Source organism: Trichomycterus rosablanca, chromosome 17 (genome assembly GCF_030014385.1).
Source record: "Trichomycterus rosablanca isolate fTriRos1 chromosome 17, fTriRos1.hap1, whole genome shotgun sequence".
Classification (NCBI taxonomy): Eukaryota; Metazoa; Chordata; class Actinopteri; order Siluriformes; family Trichomycteridae; genus Trichomycterus; species Trichomycterus rosablanca.
Genome location: NC_086004.1, coordinates 12,870,403 through 12,891,797, shown reverse-complemented (window position 1 = coordinate 12,891,797; position 21,395 = coordinate 12,870,403). Strand labels below are relative to the sequence as shown.

Here is a 21,395-nt window from a genome sequence, read left to right as displayed (position 1 = left end):
CATTCCTGGTATTAGGGTGGCTGAAGTGGACAAAAGTGGACAAGAGACAAGATTCTTTCAGGTATTCATAATAAATAAATAAAGTATAGATTGCAGAAGTCAAAAGCTCTGTGAAATAACACATTATGTGAACCTGAACATTATATATTATTAATTTATTAATTTTCATCAACCACTTTATCCTGGTCAGGGTCATGGTCACTCAGATTCACTGTAATACCCTGGACATGGCACCAATCTTTCACCATATATGAATATATTTTCATACACACACACACACACACACACACAGATATACTGTATATACACGTGTATGTATTTACACCCACCCCCATCCCTGCTTTTTTGTTCAATACACATGTGCAAGTGTAATTAATTTGCAAATTTAGGCTTATCAGTGACAATTTAATCGTATTCGGTACATGGAGGGAGATGCTAGCCGGCATGCTAGCAGGTTGTGTCACCTTAGCCCACTGGTTTGAATAGCCTGAGGCTAACTGTGTTAGCTTACTAAGCAAAAACATAATAGCTGTCTAAATAGTGCATCTAAATAATCTGCCTTATATGTTTGATGTCTTCTTAGAATCCTCCCTACTTAGGCAGCTGCCTAGGCGGGCAGTACGCATCAAGGCAACTCACTAGGCTCTTAATGTGCGGTTTGCATGCCTACCACCAAATATAAGGTACAGCCTATGGTAAAAACACTATATACACTGATCAGCCATAACATTAAAACCACCTTCTTGTTTCTACACTCACTGTACATTTTATCAGCTCCACTTACTATATAGAAGCACTTTGTAGTTGTACAATTACTGACAGTAGTCCGTCTGTTTCTCTGCATGCTTTTTTAACCTGCTTTCACCTTGTTCTTCAATGGTCAGGACCCCCTCAGGGTCTTAAGTGGTGAATGATTGTCAACACTGCAGTAACAATGACATGGTGGTGGTGTGTTAGTGTGTGTTGTGCTGATATGAGTGGATCAGACACAGCAGCGCTGCTGGAGTTTTTAAATACCGTGTCCACTCACTGTCCACTCTATTAGACTCTACTACCTAATTGGTCCACCTTGTATATGTAAAGTCAGAGACGATCGCTCATCTATTGCTGCTGTTTGAGTTGGTCATCTTCTAGACCTTCATCAGTGTTGGCTGGATATAATTTTGGTTGGTGGACTATTCTCAGTCCAGCAGTGACAGTGAGGTGTTTAAAACCTCCAGCAGTGCTGCTGTGTCTGATCCACTCATACCAGCGCAACACACACTAACACACCACCACCATGCCAGTGTCACTGCAGTGCTGAGAATGATCCACCACCCAAATAATACCTGCTCTGTAGTGGTCCTATGGGGGTCCTGACCATTGAAGAACAGCATGAAAGGGGGCTAACAAAGCATGCAGAGAAACAGATGGACTACAGTCAGTAATTGTAGAACTACAAAGTGCTTTTATATGCTAAGTGGAGCTGATAAAATGTTAGTGTAGAAACAAAAAGGTGGTTTTAATGTCAAATGTGGTTAAATGAACAGCAAAATGAAGTAAAGTGCCTGTGTGGAATGTTCTGGAACCCGCAAGTATGATCAAGATCCTCAAAAATGTTGTAGCAAAAGTATTCAGAATAGCAGCATTCCACAATTAATTACAGCTATTTTGAAGGCAAATGGTGGCCATACTGGTGATTAGCTATTTTCGGGTCTAATTCATTAACACGGCGTATAGCTTACCAAGAAATTCTGTGCTTTTCTCCTCTCCTTCATCCTGTTGACTGTGCTTCGGACCTGTATGAGAAAAACATAGCTCAACGTTAGCTCATGCTCAGTACAATCTGAAGGGCAGTAGTCGAGCATAGCACGAGATTCTGTAGTCATTGTGTAAATGTAAGCGGAAATGTTACAGTGTGTTACAGGTCATGAGTGCTGAAAGTGACATGCAGCCCTGTTAAAGTAGGGAGAGTCACCTCACACCATGGGCCAAAAAAATCGTGCTGACAGAAAAACCCAGGCTTGCAGAAAGACTGCATGTGTAAAGTGAGAGGGTGGAAATGCACCTGGAACAACACTGTATAGAAGTGATATTCAAACACTTATATATACACCAATCAGCCATAACATTAAAACCACCTCCTTGTTTCTACACACACTGTCCATTTTATCAGCTCTACTTACCATATAGAAGCACTTTGTAGTTCTACAATTACTGACTGTAGTCCATCTGTTTCTTTGCATGCTTTGTTAGCCCCCTCTTCATGCTGTTCTTCAATGGTCAGGACTTTCCCAGGACCACTACAGAGCAGGTATTATTTGGGTGGTGGGTGATTCTCAGCACTGCAGTGACACTGACATGGTGGTGGTGTGTTAGTGTGTGTTGCTCTGGTATGAGTGGATAAGACACAGCAGCGCTGATGGAGTTTTTAAACACCTCACTGTCACTGCTGGACTGAGAATAGTCCACCAACCAAAAATATCCAGCCAACAGCACCCTGTGGGCAGCGTCCTGTGACCACTTATGAAGGTTTAGAAGATGACCAACTCAAACAGCAGCAATAGATGAGCGATCGTCTCTGACTTTACATCTACAAGGTGGACCAACTAGATAGAAGTGTCTAATAGAGTGGACAGTGAGTGGACATGGTATTTAAAAACTCCAGCAGCGCTGCTGTGTCTTATCCACTCATACCAGAGCAACACACACTAACACACCAGCACCATGTCATTGTCATTGCAGTGATGAGAATGATCCATAACCTAAATAATACCTGCTCTGTGGTGGTCCTGCAGGGGTCCGGACCATTAAAGAACAGGGTGAAAGCAGGCTAAAAAAGTATGTAGAGAAACAGATGGACTACAGTCAGTAATTGTAGAACTACAAAAAGCTTCTATATGGTAAATAAAATGGTGGTTTTAATATATATATATATATATATATATATACAACTGTATGTGGATATTCCTTCTAATTATTAGGTCAGGTGTTTCAGTCTCAACCTGCAATCAGGTTTATACAAATTAATTACATAAATTATAAAAATATACTGTTAACACACAGCTGGTTTTTTTTGCATACTCTGTGTGCAAAATGAGGTGCATAATAACCCCTTTGAAACGAACTAGCACAATGCAAGCATGACCTAATCCAACAATGTCTAATCCAACAATAATGCTTGACCTTTTGACTAAATGGACACAAATTCCCACACAAACACTTCATAATCTTGTAACAAAAGCCTTTCCGATACAGTGAAAGCTGTTATAGCCACAAAGAGGAAAGGAAACTGTATTAATGAGCAAGAATTTCCAACAATTGGACCAACAATCGGTCAGGTGTCTAGATACTTTTGGCCAGAGTGTGCATATAACAGGGTGACCATACGTCCTCTTTTTCTCGGACCAAGTGTCCTATTTTTAAAAAAACTAAATATGGTCACCCTAGCATATAAGAGATATTTTATTTGTATTATTCCATAAGTAAGGCATGTATACCGGGCTCATGCGCCAAGCTCATGCATACAATCGAGCATTAATAGCAAAAATGGGTGCATTTCCTGATTTTGTTTTGCTAGTGAGGCTGTCAGAAATGGCTACAAATCCGCAGCGGTTCCCCAAGCCTGCCGACCATGTCCTGGCCCGGCCACTCGTGCTAATAAATACGCATTACATCTTATGACTTCATTAGAGCCTGTCATCATCGTCATACATTATGCTGGCACACAGATACACACAGCGGCTCGTGTTTTGCATAGACACCATTACCTGTGCTGACAGGGCTAATGAAGAGAACAAGGCACCTCTGACAAGCCCAGGCCAACAGCAATATGTCAGAATTGGATTTTCCCTCTTACGTTCTGTCCTGCGAGTCATGAATTAAAACAACCGGAGCGAACTGTAGTTTTAATGAATGAGACTGGGAAATCAAAGCAATTTATTCCGGAGGAAAATGACATCGAATCAGAGCAACGGTATGTTGCCAGCCAGCTGGGCTGTCGGGGTTAGTGTAGTTAAAAGCTGTTTGGTTGTTTTTATTTGAAGGTGTTAGAGTGATGCCTTTTTAAGCTTTTAATTTTTCTTTAATTCAATTTATGCTGATGTTAAGACCTAGTGACATGCTTAGCACAAGGACACTAAAAATGTAACAAAAGAAAAATCACACGATACCTAGATGAATAATTCAGCCAATAAATTAAACCAATAATTTACCCAACTGACTTCTTTAACCTCCTTTAATTCAGGCCAAACTGGTAAAATCGCAACACACAAAAATATTAAACTTTTTTTCTTTTTTACAATATCTTCAGATGACTTTTAAAACATTAAAAAAAAATATTTGTCATTTTTTCCTATTTTTTATTTATGCATTTTCTCCCATTTTTTCCCAATTTAGCGCAGTCAATTTGTCTTCTGCTGGTGGGGGATCCCTGATTGCATTTGAGGTGGGTATTTGCTACTCACGCCTCCTTCAACCCGCGTGCAGCCCTGGTAGCCTTGTGGGTAGAACTTTGTTGAGAGTTCGAATCCCAGCTCTGCCATGCAGCCACTGTTGGGCCCTTGAGCAAGGCCCTTAACCCTCTCTATTCCAGGGGTGCCGTACAATGGCTGACCCTGCGCTCTGACCCCAGCTTCCAAACAAGCTGAGAAATGCAAAGAAAGAATTTCATTGTACTGTACATCTGTAAATGTATCAATGACAAATAAAGGCATTCTATTCTATCTATTCTAACTTAGCGGAACCCTTTTTCACCTATGCACTCTGCACAGGTGCCTCTCTATCTGCTAATCAGGGTCCTTACACAGCGTTTGAAGACCCCACCCACATAGTCCGGTCATCCCGCCCTAGCAGAAACGTGTCTGCTGCAGGCACTGGCAATTGTGTCCGCTAGATGGAGCCCAGCCGACCTAAAGCAACGCCGAGTTTCTCGGCGACAGAGTGCCACTTCAATGCAGAAACTAAAATCTAAACAGGTGGATGTTAGTTCTGGTTTGTTTAAATGAATTTCTGATATGTAAAGCCCTATCTAAAATACGCTAGCACACCAGAGCTGATATTTCAAACTCGTCGGTTAGAAACTCATCTCTGCCACCCGGTTGGGCTGGGCGGCTACATGAACAACGTGTGGCTGTTGTTCATACAGGGCAGGGAAATGACCTCTGCTGGCTGGTTGATGGCGTCTGCACAGAGTAGAGGAATAACACGATCAGGTGTGGCTCTCGGTGCACAAGGCTGATCCGCATATGAACTCGCCTCGTGCAGGTGAAAAGATGCAGTCGGGTACTGCTCACGTGTCAGAAGGGGTGTGTGTCAGTTCACTCTCCTCAATCAGGGCGGGGGTCAGCACCAGTAGAGAGGAAGCATAACGCAGTTGGGTAAAACTGGCACGCTAAATATCGTGAGAAAAAGGGAGAACATGCATAAAAACAATTCTGTGGACTTCTGCAGAGGGGCGTGTGTCAAAACACGGATGTCTATTTTCGTATTTGAGATGGAGCCTCGCACTCACTGGATGTTTTAGGTTTACATTCAACCGTTAAGGTAGGTATTTAATGACTGGCGTGAAATCTGTAATTAGGGATGCATCAATACCATTTTTTCCCAACCGAGTACAAGTACATGTATTTTTGTACTTGCCGATACCGATACCAATACCTATTTAGAATAATGGAGTTAATGAGTTAATGGAGTTAATGAGTTGGAGGTTAATAAATATTTTTGCAATGTTGGTGTTTTGTTGTTATGTTTTGTAGAGAACGATCAGGTCAGAAATACTGTTAAACGTGTGTGTGTGCCGGTGTATTCTGATATAAACTATATTATCCCCCTGTCCCACCTGTTTACACTCCATTCCTGCGTTTCCCCTCACACCATATCCTGCGTTCTCATTGGCTGTTCGACATGTCACTCATTCCCAGTCGCACATCTCAGATCAGATATCTGACGTGCTAGAAAACTCGAGCGCTCGGTGAGCCGGTCGGATCGAGTTGTTGGATAGTTCACACTTAGCGATCGAGAGCCGAGTTGCTCCCGAGCCGGCAAATCTAGCGCCGACCAGTCGCCGAGCGAAAATCAGGGCAAAAATTGTGTAGTGTGAACCAGGCATAACGCAGCAACGTGCACTAGGCACACGGTATCGGATGTTTAGGATCGGAGCCTCGTTTGCGAGTACGAGTACAAGTTAATGAGCGTGGTATCGGGTAAATACTCGATACCAGTATCGGTACTCATGCATCTCTATCTGTAATTTTGGAAAAACGGGGTCCAAAAAAATTCTTTACGTTTTACCGTGAAAATAGCAGCATCCGACTGATATGTATAAATGACGGCTATTTTTCATGGGATAAAAAAATGAAATCTGATGCATTTCAGATTTCAATGTAAGATTGAACTAATCTACCACAAATATATGGAGCTGACTCCACCGTACATCATCCTCGGGAAGACTTCACCTGCTGTAATCAATTAAGTCAATTTTTCTGATTCGTTACTGCCAACAGAGCATCTTGTCCCTGTTTAATTTCTTTCATTCTGCGATCAGCATGTGGATAGATCACACAGATTTCCTCTAGTCTCTAGAGATACAGAGAGCTTTCCATAACAAAAATGAGACAGAACAGAACTTTTTCCTTTGGCCTTTCTTTTCCGCTCTTTAATTACTTTTTCTTTTCTGATTCCATCCTCGGCTTTGTGTCATTTTTCTATTAATGTAGAGAATTTCCTTTCCTGTGTCGGAGGTGAAACATCAGCTGCTAGTGTTTTTTTTTTTTTTTTTGATGCATCTTTTGACGTTTACAATGGGCGAAAATAAAAGAGAGGAGAAAATAAGTCAAGAGCTTGCAGGAGAAAAGAAAAAAGGTAAAGATTGTTATATTTTATATTTACAAAACCTGCATTGAAAAATGTCAAAAGCAAACACGGGTTGCTCACAAATTGGGAAGACCTCAGGGTCAAGGAGAGCCAGTACTTGGAAAATAGATTCCGAAGCCCTAAAAAAGCCACTTAAGCAAGAATGCGGCGATGATTTATTTTACAATGCGGAGCAAGTCCGCTATGGAATCTGCGATGGCAAAGCGGGGCTCTGACTCAGGGCCACCTTCTCACCTCTCTTTTATAGCAGGTGAAAAGGTATGAGTGAGGGAAGACAAAGGGCTGGGACGTTTAGCCTGTGCCAGGGTGGAGGTGGTGGAGGGTGGAATGCTATACCCAGAAGGCTGTGACCTCGCCGAGCTATGCAAAATTGTTTTTGCATAAAAGCTTCTTTCAATGTAACAGCATTGTTTCTTCACATAGATTTATAATATTCAATAAAAATGTGAAGGAATGAATACAGGCCACCGTTTAGAACCAGCCCTGTACCTGCATCCTGCTTATTTATGGGAATTTTATTCATGCATTTATTAGAATTTAGATTAGAGAGGACAATTTTAAATTAGTCCTCATTTATAACAGTGATATTTGACCATTATTCTTCCAGTCAAAGAGTTCTTATGTATGTTCATAACCATAATCTGTCCTGTATATATTCCTTTATTTTATTTTTTTTTACCCTGGACTCCCAGACAAGACACTGCGCCCGACAGGGCTCCGATGTCAGAATGGTAAATGGAGGGCTGTGATTTTAAAATCTTAAAGAGGCAGTGAAATATTGGCCAATGCGCTTGAGGAATGACTAGCTCTTTACTCTGCGTGTCAGTGGTTAATGGCGAGCCTGGATGCATATAAGTTAGCCCAAGCATGAAGGGCAGTGGGATGCTCTTGTAAAAAAAAAAAAAAAAAGTATAACCGGGGAAAGAAAGAAAAAAAACCCGTATCCCGGTGGTGGGGTGGCGTCAGAAACTTGTCAGTTCTCTCACTCACTCAGTCAGCCTTGAGACACAGTGCAGACTCACCTCTGTGTTGTACACGCCATATATCAGGAAGATGAAGAGACCCTGCACAAAGAGAAAACACAAAGAACAAAAAGAAAGCGTTCAATCAATTTTATTGTTTTTTTCCCTCTTATTTCAATTAGCAGGTGAAGATACAGAGACTACAAAATCCAAGTGTACACCAGCTAGAGGTAGGGTGTCCGTACGCCTGGTTTTAGGGTGGACGAACCGGTTTTTCACTTGCCTGTCCACACATATTTGCCCTCCTCTGGAAGCTAACCAGATGCATGTAATGATCAGAATGAACACATGTCATTTATTGGTTTAAAGCCACCACTAGGTTTTAAGGTTCAGTAAAATACATGCTAGCACACCGGAGCTGGGATCTCGAATACATCGTCTGGCCATCCGGCTGGGCTGAGCGGCCACATGAACAACGACTGGCCTGTCGTTCATATAGGGGTGGGGTAGCAGTAAGCCGGATAGGGTCTCCTCGAAACTGATGCAACTATGATCTCTTCTGGCTGATCGATGGCGCCTGCACAGGGGCGGGGAAGGAGTGCGTTGATCAAGGTGTGTCTCTCCGTACACTGGGCTGATCCGCATTAGCACTCACCTAGTGCATATGCATACGGCTGCTGCCCACATGTCGGAGGGGGCGTGGCTTAGCTTCGTTCTACTCAATCAGAATGGGGGGGGGGGGGGGGGGTAAGCATTAGTGGAGAGGAAGCATGATGCAATTGGATGCGTAAAGGTCGGGAGAAAAAGGGGAGAAAATGCATAAACAAAATACAAAAAAAAAACTACGTTTTAATAACTAAAGTTATTAAAGTGTCAACAAGCCAAAAAGAAAGTACATTTCTGAGTGATCGGCTCACCACCTTTTCATTTTGAAGAAAAGAAAAGATGAATTTCATGCTTTTTGTACTAAAATATCACAAGTAGACTCTAAATGTGATGAGTAGAACATTCATTAATAAGACCATTTCTAATTTTCTTTAATTGCATTACAGTTATAGTATCATTCATTGTCTGTTTTACGGTGGGTGCAAGGTAGAAACACACTGGACAGGTCACCATTTACATTTAGATGTTCAGCATTTGGTGGACGCCTTTATCCAAAGTGACACAGTACTATGACAGTATACAGTCTGAGCAATTCAGCAACAGCAGCAACAGGCAGTGGTGGGGCTTGAACCAGTGACCTTCTGATTACTAGTCCAGTACCTTATGCGGTAGGCTACAACTGCCCTGGTCACAAGTTAATGACAGGTACAATTACACTGATCAGCCATAACATTAAAACCACCTCCTTGCTTCCACACTCACTGTCCATTTTATCAGCTCCACTTACCATATAAAAGCACTTTGTAGTTTTACAATTACTGACTGTAGTCCATCTGTTTCTCTACTTACCTTTTTAGCCTGCTTTCACCCTGTTCTTTAATGCTCAGGACCCCCACAGGTGGATCATTCTCAGCACTGCAGTGACACTGACATGGTGGTGGTGTGTTCGTGTGTGTTGTGCTGGTATGAGTGGATCAGACACAGCAGCGCTGCTGGAGTTTTTAAACACCGTGACACTCCTACCTAGTTGGTCCACATTGTAGATGTAAAGTCAGAGACGATCGTCCTGTGGGGGGTCCTGACCATTGAAGAACAGCAGGAAAGGGAGCTAACAAAGCATGTAGAGAAACAGATGGACTACAGTTAGTAATTGTAGAACTACAAAGTGCTTCTATATGGTTAGTGGAGCTGATAAAATGGACAGTAAGTGTAGAAACAAGAAGGTGGTTTTGATGTTATGGCTGATCGGTGTATATCAATGAAGGTGTTAACTTCGTGTGCTGTAGACACTATCCTGATGACCCCACTTTTTTGGGGGGTTATGGAAGTGGCCAGCCTAGCTAGGGCAACAATAAGGGGATGAAGCATCTCATCAAAACCAGTAAGCAGATAAAGTAACACAAGTAGGACTAACATGCACAAACTGTTTAATGTTCACAAAATAAAAAAAATCCTGTTTCTTTATCACTGAAAGAAGCACGACCGAGATGCCCTTGGGTGCAGAATGGACAGTACACTGTAAAGTCTTCATCATGTCCTGCATTGTCCTTTACAAAGTGTTCAAGATGCACATTCACTTTCCTCCTCAAGCTCATTTCATTGTCCATAAATGGGAAAAAAAGCAAAACGTTTTGTGGTTGATGGTTAAAGATTTCTTTTGATTTCTCACACAAAGATTCAGTGTGTTTTTTATTTGATATGAAATAAGTAAATATATAACTACCTCATATTAACACACATAGGAAGGATTCCATTCCACAGGGTCCCTACACAGTGCCCTTGTATAACCCCAAATCAGAAAAAGTTGGGTTAAGAGTTTCTTGCATTTACTTTGACTTTTATTTGATTGCAGACAGGATGAACCTGAAATATTTCATGTTTTGTCTGTTCAAATTAATTTTATTTATTAATAAACATCCATTCCTGCATTTCAGACCTGCAACACATTCCAAAAACATTCCAAGTTGGGACAGTAAAGCATTTACCACTTTATAATCTTGCCATTCCTTTTGACCACACTTAAAAGACGTTTTGGCACCGAGGATACCAATTGATTTAATGTTTCAGCTTTTATTTTGTCCCATTCTTCCTGCAAACACGTCTTAAGATGTGCAACAGTACGGGGTCGTCGTTGTCGCACTTTTCATTTCATTCTCTATTGGGTACAGGTCAGGACTGCAGGCAGGCCAGTCCAGTACCCGTACCCTCTTCTTCCGCAGCCATGCCTTTGTAATGTGTGCAGCATGTGGTTTTGCATTCTCTTGTTGAAAAATGCATGGACGTCCCTGGAAAAGATGACGTCTTGAAGGCAGCACATGTTGCTCTAAGATCTCAATGTACTTTTCTGCATTAATGCTGCCATCACAGAAGTGTAAATGACCTTTGCTAAGGGCACTGACACAGCCCCATACCTTGACAGACCCTGACTTTTTGGACAGTCTGGATGGTCCTTTTTGTCTTTGGTCCGAAGCACACAGCGTACATTTTTTCCAAAAAATGCTGATTTATCTGACCACAATACACGTTTCCACTGTGTGATGGTCCATCCTAGATGCCTCAGAGCCTCAGAGAATTTGACGCTTCTGGACATGGTTAACATAAGGCTTCTTTTCTGCACAGTAAAGTGTTAAGTGGTATTTGTGCATGTAACTCTGTATTGTAGAGCTTGATAAAGGTTTGCCAAAGTAATCCCTCACCCATGTGGTTATATCAGCTATTGTTGAGTGGCGGTTCTTGATGCAGTGCCGTCTGAGGGATCGAAGATCACGGGTGTTCAGCTTAAGTTGCACCCTTGGCCTTTACACACTGAAATTCCTCTCGATTCCTTGAATGGTTTAATGATATTATGCACTGTAGAGGGAGAAATATGCAAATCCCTTCCAATCTTTGTTTGAGGTTCATTGTTTTTAAACATTTCAATCATTTTCTCACACATTTGTTGACAAACTGGAGATCCTCGGATCATCTTCGCTCATCAGAGACTCAGCCTTTCCTGGATGCTGCTTTTGTACCAAACCATGATTACAATCACCTGTTGACATCACCTGTTTGGAATCACATCATTATTTAGTTTTTTCACCTCATTACTAGCCCCCCATAAATTGCCCCCGTCTCAGCATTTTTTGGAATGTGTTGCAGGCCTGAAATGCAGGAATGGATGTATATTAACAAATGAAATGAAGTTGAGCAGATAAAACATGAAATATCTCAGGTTCAAACTGTCTGCAATCAAATAAAAGTCAAAGTAAATATACGGAACACTGCATTTGTGTTTTATTTGCATTTTCCATACTGTCCCAATTGTTTTCTGATTCGATATAATCACATTAACTCGGCTAAGGGAACTTCAATTTAATAAATCCCTTCATTTGAAATGCTGTAGAACAGCATCACGTAACAGACAGTGTGTTCTGTTGATAGAAGGGATTGCTCTCCTCTGCTAACCAGCCTTTGCTTTTCCCCTTTCTTCATGCAAAGCATCTTCAGGTCTTCAACTTCTCCTTTTCTCATCACCATATCAGAAGATGCAGTTAAAAACTGTTTAATAAAATAAAAAAAGTTTTACTTAAAAAAAATCTACTCCATATATACTGAGTCCACAGAATGATGTGCAGTATTTTACTCACAACCCTACAGACAGCTCCGCATTGCTGACAGCCAAACATCAATTAACCAATAGATTGGAAAATTCCATTTGCTGGATACAGATCTTGATGTATCACCGCTGCCAATTTGATGAAGCACTTTTCCAAATGTGGACCAGAACTTTATGTTAACTTGTTAATTTTGTTGCCAAATTCCTACTGTGGAGAGCAAACCTAAAAGTCTAATGCTCAAAACTGAAGTAATTATCAATATTATTTTAAATGATGTGATTATTTCTCCCAATTATGCACTATGTACCACAGCACACTGCAACCCTGATCTGTAACTGTACATGTCTTCGTGGCTAAGTTGCTGTGGTTCCTCAACTGACTTGTTACGACATATATATATATACACACACTGATCAGCCATAACATTAAAACCACCTCCTTGTTTCTACACTCACTGTCCATTTTATCAGCTCCACTTACCATATAACTGACTGTAGTCCATCTATTCTCTACATACTTTTTTTAGCCTGCTTTCTCCCTGTCCATCAATGTTCAGGACCCCCACAGGACCACCACAGAGCAGGTATTATTTAGGTGGTGGATGATTCTTAGCACTGCAGTGACACTGATATGGTGGTGGTGTGTTAGTGTGTGTTGTGCTGGTATGAGTGGATCAGACACAGCAGCGCTGCTGGAGTTTTTAAATACCGTGTCCACTCACTGTCCACTCTATTAGACACTCCTACCTAGTTGGTCCACCTTGTAGATGTAAAGTCGGAGACGATCGCTCATCTTTCGCTGCTGTTTGAGTTGGTCATCTTCTAAACCTTGATCAGTGGTCACAGGACGCTGCCCATGGGGTGCTGTTGGCTGGATATTTTTGGTTGGTGGACTATTCTCAGTCCAGCAGGGACAGTGAGGTGTTTAAAAACTCCAGCAGCGCTGCTGTGTCTGATCCACTCATACCAGCACAACACACACTAACACACCACCACCATGTCAGTGTTATTGCAGTGCTGAGAATCACCAGGGGTCCTGACAATTAAGGAACAGGGTGAAAGCAGGCTAAAAAGGTGTGTAGAGAAACAGATGGACTACAGTCAGTAATTGTAGAACTACAAAGTGCTTCTATATGGTAAATAAAATGGACAGTGAGTGTAGAAACAAGGAGGTGATTTTAATGTTATGGCTGATCGGTGTATGAATATATATGTGGGGAATAAATAGGTTTTTCCACATAAAATATGATCTATTTATCTTTCTACATATTTATTTATTTATTTGATAAGTTAGTTACTTAGTTTAATATTTCTCATATTTAATTTCCAAATGAATAATAATACTGGATGGTACAATACATTAAGTTTACTGTATCAGTGCTTTGCTACGCTGCACTCTGAATCTATCACGGCAGATAATTACCCAGTTGAAGCTTGTTGTTTTGGATTAGATTTACAATTCCTGCTTAGCTCTGCAAATGAATTACCATGTTTTTGATCATACTTCTTATTTGTTAATAACCTTTTGTTGTGTCTGGAACAAAGTGGAGAAAAAAATCCCTGATGTGTTAGGAAAACGAGCAATTAGAATATAATTGAGTTAAAAATAATAATAAGTGACATCAAAACAACAGCGAGAAGTGCTTCAAATGTTAATTCCTTATGTGTCGAGTCGAGTCCGAAGAGCAAAAATAGATCATATGTTAAAAGCGCTGTTTCTTTTGAACTCTGTAATCAATTGTTAGAAAAGTATTCCACAGACTATCGTTGTTCTACATCGTGCTGCTCCACATCAAACAAAATACATAAATAAAAAAGGAAACGTGCCCTGTTCAAAACAAGCACCCATGAGACTGCAATGTAGTGCAACATTTCATTTATACAAAAGCAAAACATACTAGCAAAAGAAAAGAAAAGATGTGTTTCCTGTAGAGATGATAGGAACTGACAGGAACTGGTACATACACCGATCAACCATAACATTAAAACCACCTTTTTGTTTCTACACTCACTGTCCATTTTATCAGCTCCACTTACCATGTAGAAGCACTTTGTAGTTCTACAATTACTCGCTATAGTCCATCTGTTTCTGTACATACTTTTTTAACCTGCTTTCCTGCTGTTCTTTAATGATCAGGACCCCCACAGGACCACCACAGAGCAGGTATTATTTAGGTGGTGGATGATTCTTAGCACTGCAGTGACACTGACATGGTGGTGGTGTGTTAGTGTGTGTTGTGCTGGTATGAGTGGATCAGACACAGCAGCACTGATGGAGTTTTTAAACACCTCACTGTCACTGCTGGACTGAGAATAGTCCACCAACCAAAAATATCCAGCCAACAGCACCCCATGGGCAGCGTCCTGTGACCACTGATGAAGGTCTAGAAGATGACCAACTCAAACAGCAGCAATAGATGAGCGATCATCTCTGACTTTACATCTACAAGGTGGACCAACTAGGTAGGAGTGTCTAATAGAGTGGACAGTGAGTGGACACGGTATTTAAAAACTCCAGCAGCGCTGCTGTGTCTGATCCACTCATACCAGCACAACACACACTAACACACCACCACCATGTCAGTGTCACTGCAGTGCTGAGAATGATCCACCATTGAAATAATACCTGCTCTGTGGTGGTCCTGTAGGGGTGCTGACCATTGAAGAACAGGGTGAACGCAGAGTAAAAAGGTATGCAGTGAAATAAATGGACTACAGTCAGTAATTGTAGAACTACAAAGTGCTTCTATATGGTAAGTGGAGCTGATGAAATGGACAGTATATATATATTGTAAAAGATCAAAGCTTACACAGGACAGAACTACAGCACAGTGCATTTCATTCAGGCCGCTCAGTCATCCAACATGTTGGGTTAAACTAAATTCTGAACACACACTAAATTCCGTACATCACAAATACGAAGACTGACGAGTCTATGTGCCACACTGGATAAAGGCTCTTGCTCCTCATTACAGCTCAACAAAATACAGAAATTCACTTTGCTTTTCATTTAAGGATCTCCCCTGCTTCCTTTATAGACGCCTGCCTCCTAGCTTTTACTTACTTTCTCGCTCCTGCCCTATCGTAATAAATGATAATAAATTTTCACAGATGACCACCTTGTCTTTTTTCCCCCCTCTTTCTTTCTCAGACTTCTCTAATGCACAAAAAAAGTTGCAGGTAAAATCCCCACAAAGCCCTTTTTTATTTATGATGCTGTCCTTGGTAAGCGAAATTTCAATGTAGCGAGATGAAAACCGTGATTAAAGAGACGCAGTGGCTAGGCGAGGGGTGGAGGAGGGAGCGGGACAGCTTTCCGTCTCCTGAGTGGATATGATGCCTCGTGACATCGCTTTGGGAGCAAATGGAGCTGACCGGATGGACGGATGGAGAGACTAAAAGCTGTCAAGTTAGCTCGGGACGCCATGAGTTATTAGATTTTTTCTTACTGTGGAGGGAAAAAAATGTGAGGTGCAACTTCTGTCTTTTATTTTGGTGCATACAGAGACGAGATGTTAGCTGATTTGATGAAACGCTACAGTGTTAAATACATACTGTAAATAAATATATTGGAATTACTACAATCATTATCACAATTCAGGGCTGTGAAAATCACGCCACAGACAGTGAATAAGCCTTTTCCTGTGTAATATGCTATTTCCTGTGAAATTCCAAATTTACCGTTTGTGTTTAGCATTTTAACGATTTTCACTCGCATAGCGTTTAAGTGCTTTACGTTTACAGGTTAATTTGCACGATGAGGCGGTCTTAGTGTAACCGAGCGTCTTCAGAGTTTGCTGAGTTTATAAAGCAAGAAATAAACAGGCATAATACTTTACTGGCTCTATTGAGGGTCAGCACAGACTACAGAGAGATGATCATGTGTGTAAAGAAGCACACTTTTCCATTAATTATAGAATCCTCAAAGGGGACAAAATGCACTCAATACGTAAACACATACATCAAACATTGTCAGCACACTACACAACAGAAAAGTCTGTTACCAGGGCTGGCTCGATACTACTTTTTTATGTCCAATACCTATACGACACTGCAAATTGAGTATCTGCCGATACCGATACCAATCCGATACCGTCATTTCTCCTCTCAAACAACTAAGCAGTAATAATACATGTCTCAATGCATAATGGTTAAACTAGCTATCTAAATAACAATGCTCAGACTGTGAAACTAATATTCTAAAGGAATAAATACAGAACCTACAACATCACAGTTACGCAAAACTGCTGTTTTTATTTAAACTTTTACACACAGAACATTTAGCAGTATTTTTGGTTTGTTTAACAGCACCGTACAAACATTTAAAATAAAATTTAAAGTGCAACTTTATCTGTATTTAACAAATAAATTATCATTTCAATATAAAATTCTAGATCTGTCAACTCGCAAGTCTACACCTTGAAGAGGCAGCAAAAAAATAAATAATAAATAAATAATGAAAAATATCATTTATAAACAATAAAAATGAAACAATTAAATAATAAAAAAATAAACAAATGTATCTATATTGTCCCGGCTTGGAGATATCTCACATCCTCAAGGAATAATCCATAAGTGTTAGGAAATAAAACAAACTACACCGTTTCCCGTTTAGCCACAGATGTCCTCTTCAAAATCCAGCAGGGTTTTTTTAATAAGCACAATTTGGTTTTTATTAATCTAAAAACGTGACAGAACTTTACCAGAAAATCTCAACTCTGTGTCAATTCTAATTGGTCCATCGTGTTTGATTGACATCCACATTTTCCAATTGTAGACACTTTATACAACACGCTTTAAAACAGTGTTTTTAGATGTGGCAGTAGTAGATGATTTTTTTAAATGCTAAAGGTTTAAGTAGACCAGTGTGTTTTAATTTCTGAATGGCCTTATTTACATTAAGTGTTATTTACATTAAGTGTTATTTACATTAAGTGTTATTTACATTAAGCAACAGTATCGGATCGGATTACACGTTTTTTTCCTTCCGATATCCGATCCAGTGATTTTGGCTAATACCGATATATTGGATCGGTGACAACCCTATCTGTTACACTAGCAATCCTGCGGCAATTCAGTTAGCAATCAGTTATTCAAAGTTTACAAGACGTCGAAGTCTAAAGCAGCTAAAAACACAACTCAGGTAACTGATTTTGGAAAAAAACTACCAATTCCGTGGACGAAAAGGAAAGTATCTTGAAACACTGAGGAGTATTTTCGTATTTCCTAGGTTTACATTCCACTATTAAGGGCAGTCGTAGCCTAGTGGTTAAAGTACTGGACTAGTAACCAGAGGGTCGCTGGTTCAAACCCCAGCACTGCAAGGTTGCCTCTGTTGGGCCCTTGGGCAAGGCCCTTAACCCTCAATTGCCTAGATTGTAAGTCGCTTTGGATAAAAGCGTCTGCTAAATGCCGAAAATGTAAAAAGTAAATGTTAAGGTAGGATGTGGTGTGTATTGTAGCCTCCATTTATTCTATCATTTAATTTATGAGTGTGATTTAATGACTGCCGTGAAATGTGGCCCACTTTTGTTTAAAGATCCATGAAATCTGTGATTTTTGAAAAACGAGGTCCATGAAATTAAGTACAATTTTCTGTGAATTTAGTAGTGCCCTATACATACCTAAATAATTTGATTGGCAATAATTGAGACATAAGCAGAGTATGGTAAACAAAAAGTGCTTAGTAACTCTTGTACATTTATATTTAAAATCGAACAAGAATGAAAGGCAAGTGGCATTCCGAGTGTGTGCAGTGCTTACTGGGCCCGGCACAGAAAGCCTGTGGCACTCAGAAACAAGTCAGTCAGAGGAGAGAATATAAGAGGAGATCCACGGGCCACCCCATGAGGATGAGACGGAGATGAGGAGTACCAGCTCAGAGGCAGTGAAGGAGGAGGAGAAAGGGAGAGTTATTAACTTAGCCCTGAAACACCTCCTTAATACAGGGGCCAGCAGTGATGGCTAACAGAGCCTGGCAGAGGTGACAGCTCTTGGACCTGCTTGAGGAAATCCAATTGAAAAGCAGCCAAGAGGAACAACAAGCGCAAAACAGATGTTCCCACTCGCGCTGGGCGCGACCGTGTATACGGCTGAAATACCTTGCCATCCTCTTAAATCTGACACAAAAATAACAATCATGCCTGAAATCATATCCATATTTGTATGCCTTTTATTGCTGATTATTGAAGGGCGAAAGACCTCCTCGTGCAAGAGGAATTCTGGGAGATGTGGTTATCACTTAAGCTTTGGTAAAGAATTCTGCACAAGAGTATTTTACCCTGACAGAGCATTTTTAAATGACCATTTGATTATGCAAAAAAATGAAAGAAGGACATCATGAAGCAATTTGCTACATGTGCTATGTAAAGTGTAAAAGTGATACTGTGAACCTGGGAGGAAATGTTTACACTTAAATAACTGTAAATTGTAGAAAATGTGGGGTTCATGTAAGTTTGCTTCCACATGTATTTTAAAATCAGAAATATGAGGTGGTTAGTTATAAACCTTAAATATTTATGATACACGTATATTACCATAATAAGTAGTATTAACTGTAGCAATATATTACAAGATTGAAAACTTTCTGCTAATATATACCAACAATGAATACACCCTTTATTCTTCTTGTTTAAAATATCTACACAAACCATGTATTGTCAAAATCTGTAATATTTTAAATTATATTACAATGAAATATTAAAGTGGTTGAGTAGGACAGAGGTAAAATACACTAGACAAGTACCACTGAGAACGTCTGCACGGCCATGATTGGTTGATGTCCGGGGGACACTTTGTGGCAAACTTTGTCCATCAGTTTAAAAAGACCTTTTTGTTTTGAAAAAAAGACAATGAATGAATGAATAAATAAATAAATTAATTAATTAATAAAAAATGAATGAATAAAAGAATGAGTGATTAAAGTAATGAATAAATAAAGGAATGCATGGAAGAATAAATGAATGAATGAATGAACAAATAAAATAAATAAATGAATGAATGGATAAATGAATGCATAAATTAATGAATGAATGAATAAATAAATGAATGAATGGATAAATTAATGCATAAATGAATGAATGAATGAATGAATGAATGAATGAATAAATTAATGAATGGATAAATTAATGCATAAATTAATGGATGAATGAATAAATAAATGTATGAATAAATAAATGAATGAATGGATAAATTAATGCATAAATGAATGAATGGATGAATGAATGAATTAATGAATGGATAAATTAATGCATAAATAAATGAATGAATAAATGTAGACATGAATAAATGAATTAATAAATGAATGAATAAAAAAATGAATGAATGAATGAATTAATGCATGGAAGAATTAATGAATAAATAAATGAATGCATGAAAAAATAAATCAATGAATGAATGAACAAATAAATTAATAAAAAAATAATAAATGGGTAAATGAATAAATGAACAAATGAATGAATGCATGGAAGAATGAATGGGTAAATGAATGAATGAACAAATGAATTAATGCATGGAAGAATGAATGAATAAATGAATGAACAAATAAATGAATAAAAAAATGAATGAATGGATAAATGAATAAATGAATGAATAATTGAATGGATGGATAAATGAATGAATGAATGAATGAATGAATGACTAACAGTAGAAGAACAAACAGCACCAGTAATTCTAAAGCTGTTGGAATAGCTGTTCAGCGTGAACAGAAATGTTCTTTAGAAAATAAAAGCAGAAAGAAACTATATCCTGTCAGAAAAAGAACAGAGAGCATGATGGGTAAACAAAGCAACTTTTAAACAAGACAATTTCATAGTATAGAGCCAAGTCAAACATCCCCGCAGAGGAGCGATACAAACTATTAGCACATGGGTCAAACCACACTCTTTGAAATGGAAGGAGAAAAAAGCGCCTGTGTGGTGAAAACTGTTTAATTAAAGGTACTTAGGTGTCAGTGAGACATTTCTGATTGCCATGCTTGTCAAAACTCATAAGACAGCAGCGTCAGTCAGTTTGGAGTTGTGTAGTTTCCAGTGACAGTAGGAGAAACGTAAAGCTTTTGACACAGCGGGGGCCTCTGGGCACAATCTGCCTGTTCAGTGCACGTCAGCTTCATCAGACAAAGAGCAGGAGTAGCACAGCGCAGTTTAACATGCCATGTACCACGGTGACGTTTCAATAAACAAAACAGCGAAAACTGGGGGGAGCGTTTCAATACAAGAAATACAATTCAATTACAAAAAAGAATGAGAATTTATTTGAAATGAATATAAGATATCTTTTATCTTTTTATTGTCAGTGTACAAATACAATGAGATGTTGTTTGAAGCAAACCTGTAGATGCCTAAATAAAGTAAATGATATAAAAGATGAAACAAACTACACTTAAGCATGTATGTTTAATTAGGGTAATTATATAAAAAAGTACAAAATACACAAATACACTGATTAGCCATAACATTAAAACCACCTCTTGGTGTCTACACTCACTGTCCATTTTATCAGCTCAACTTACCACATAGAAGCACTTTGTAGTTCTACAATTACTGACTGTAGTCCATCTGTTTCTCTACACACTTTTTTCACCCTGTTCTTCAATGGTCAGGACCCCTACAGGACCACCACAGAGCAGGTATTATTTAGGTGGTGGATCATTCTCAGCACTGCAGTGACACTGACATGGTGGTGGTGTGTTAGTGTGTGTTGTGCTGGTATGAGTGGATCAGACACAGCAGCGCTGCTGGAGTTTTTAAATACCGTGTCCACTCACTGTCCACTCTATTAGACACTCCTACCTACTTGGTTCACCTTGTAGATGTAAAGTCAGAGACGATGGCTCATCTATTGCTGCTGATTGATTTGGCCATGTTCCAGACCTTCATCAGTGGTCACAGGACGCTGCCTATGGGGCGCTGTTGGCTGGATATTTTTGGTTGGTGGACTATTCTCAGTCCAGCAGTGACAGTGAGGTGATTAAAAACTCCAGCGGCGCTGCTGTGTCTGATCCACTCATACCAGCACAACACACACTAACACACCGCCACCATGTCAGTGTCACTGCAGTGCTGAGAATGACCCACCACATAAATAATACCTGCTCTTTAGTGGTCCTGTGGGGGTCCATTGAAGAACAGGGTGAAAGCAGGCTAAAAAGGTAAGTAGAGAAACAGATGGACAACAGTCAGTAATTGTAGAACTACAAAGTGCTTCTATATGGTAAGTGGAGCTGATAAAATGGACAGTGTGTGTAGAAACAAGGAGGTGGTTTTAATGTTATGGCTGATCGGTGTAAAAGTGTCCATTACAATAGGAAAGTAAAATGTCTGGAGCTGAGAGCAATGTAAAGGTATTGCACAGAACAGTTCTGTAACAGTTATACGAGG

At 39.7% G+C, this 21,395-nt stretch overlaps 1 protein-coding gene across 1 annotated transcript in view; it reads right to left on the bottom strand.

The window, feature by feature from the left end:
• LOC134331863 (adhesion G-protein coupled receptor D2) overlaps nt 1-21,395 on the bottom strand; it is a 138,982-nt gene that overhangs the window by 69,333 nt on the left and 48,254 nt on the right. Inside the window, exons 20-21 of the mRNA XM_063013403.1 lie at nt 7,875-7,916; nt 1,725-1,778 (exon numbers count right to left, since the gene is read on the bottom strand). Of these exons, the coding sequence (XP_062869473.1) occupies nt 1,725-1,778; nt 7,875-7,916 (96 nt within the window). The remainder of the gene's footprint in view (nt 1-1,724; nt 1,779-7,874; nt 7,917-21,395) is intronic.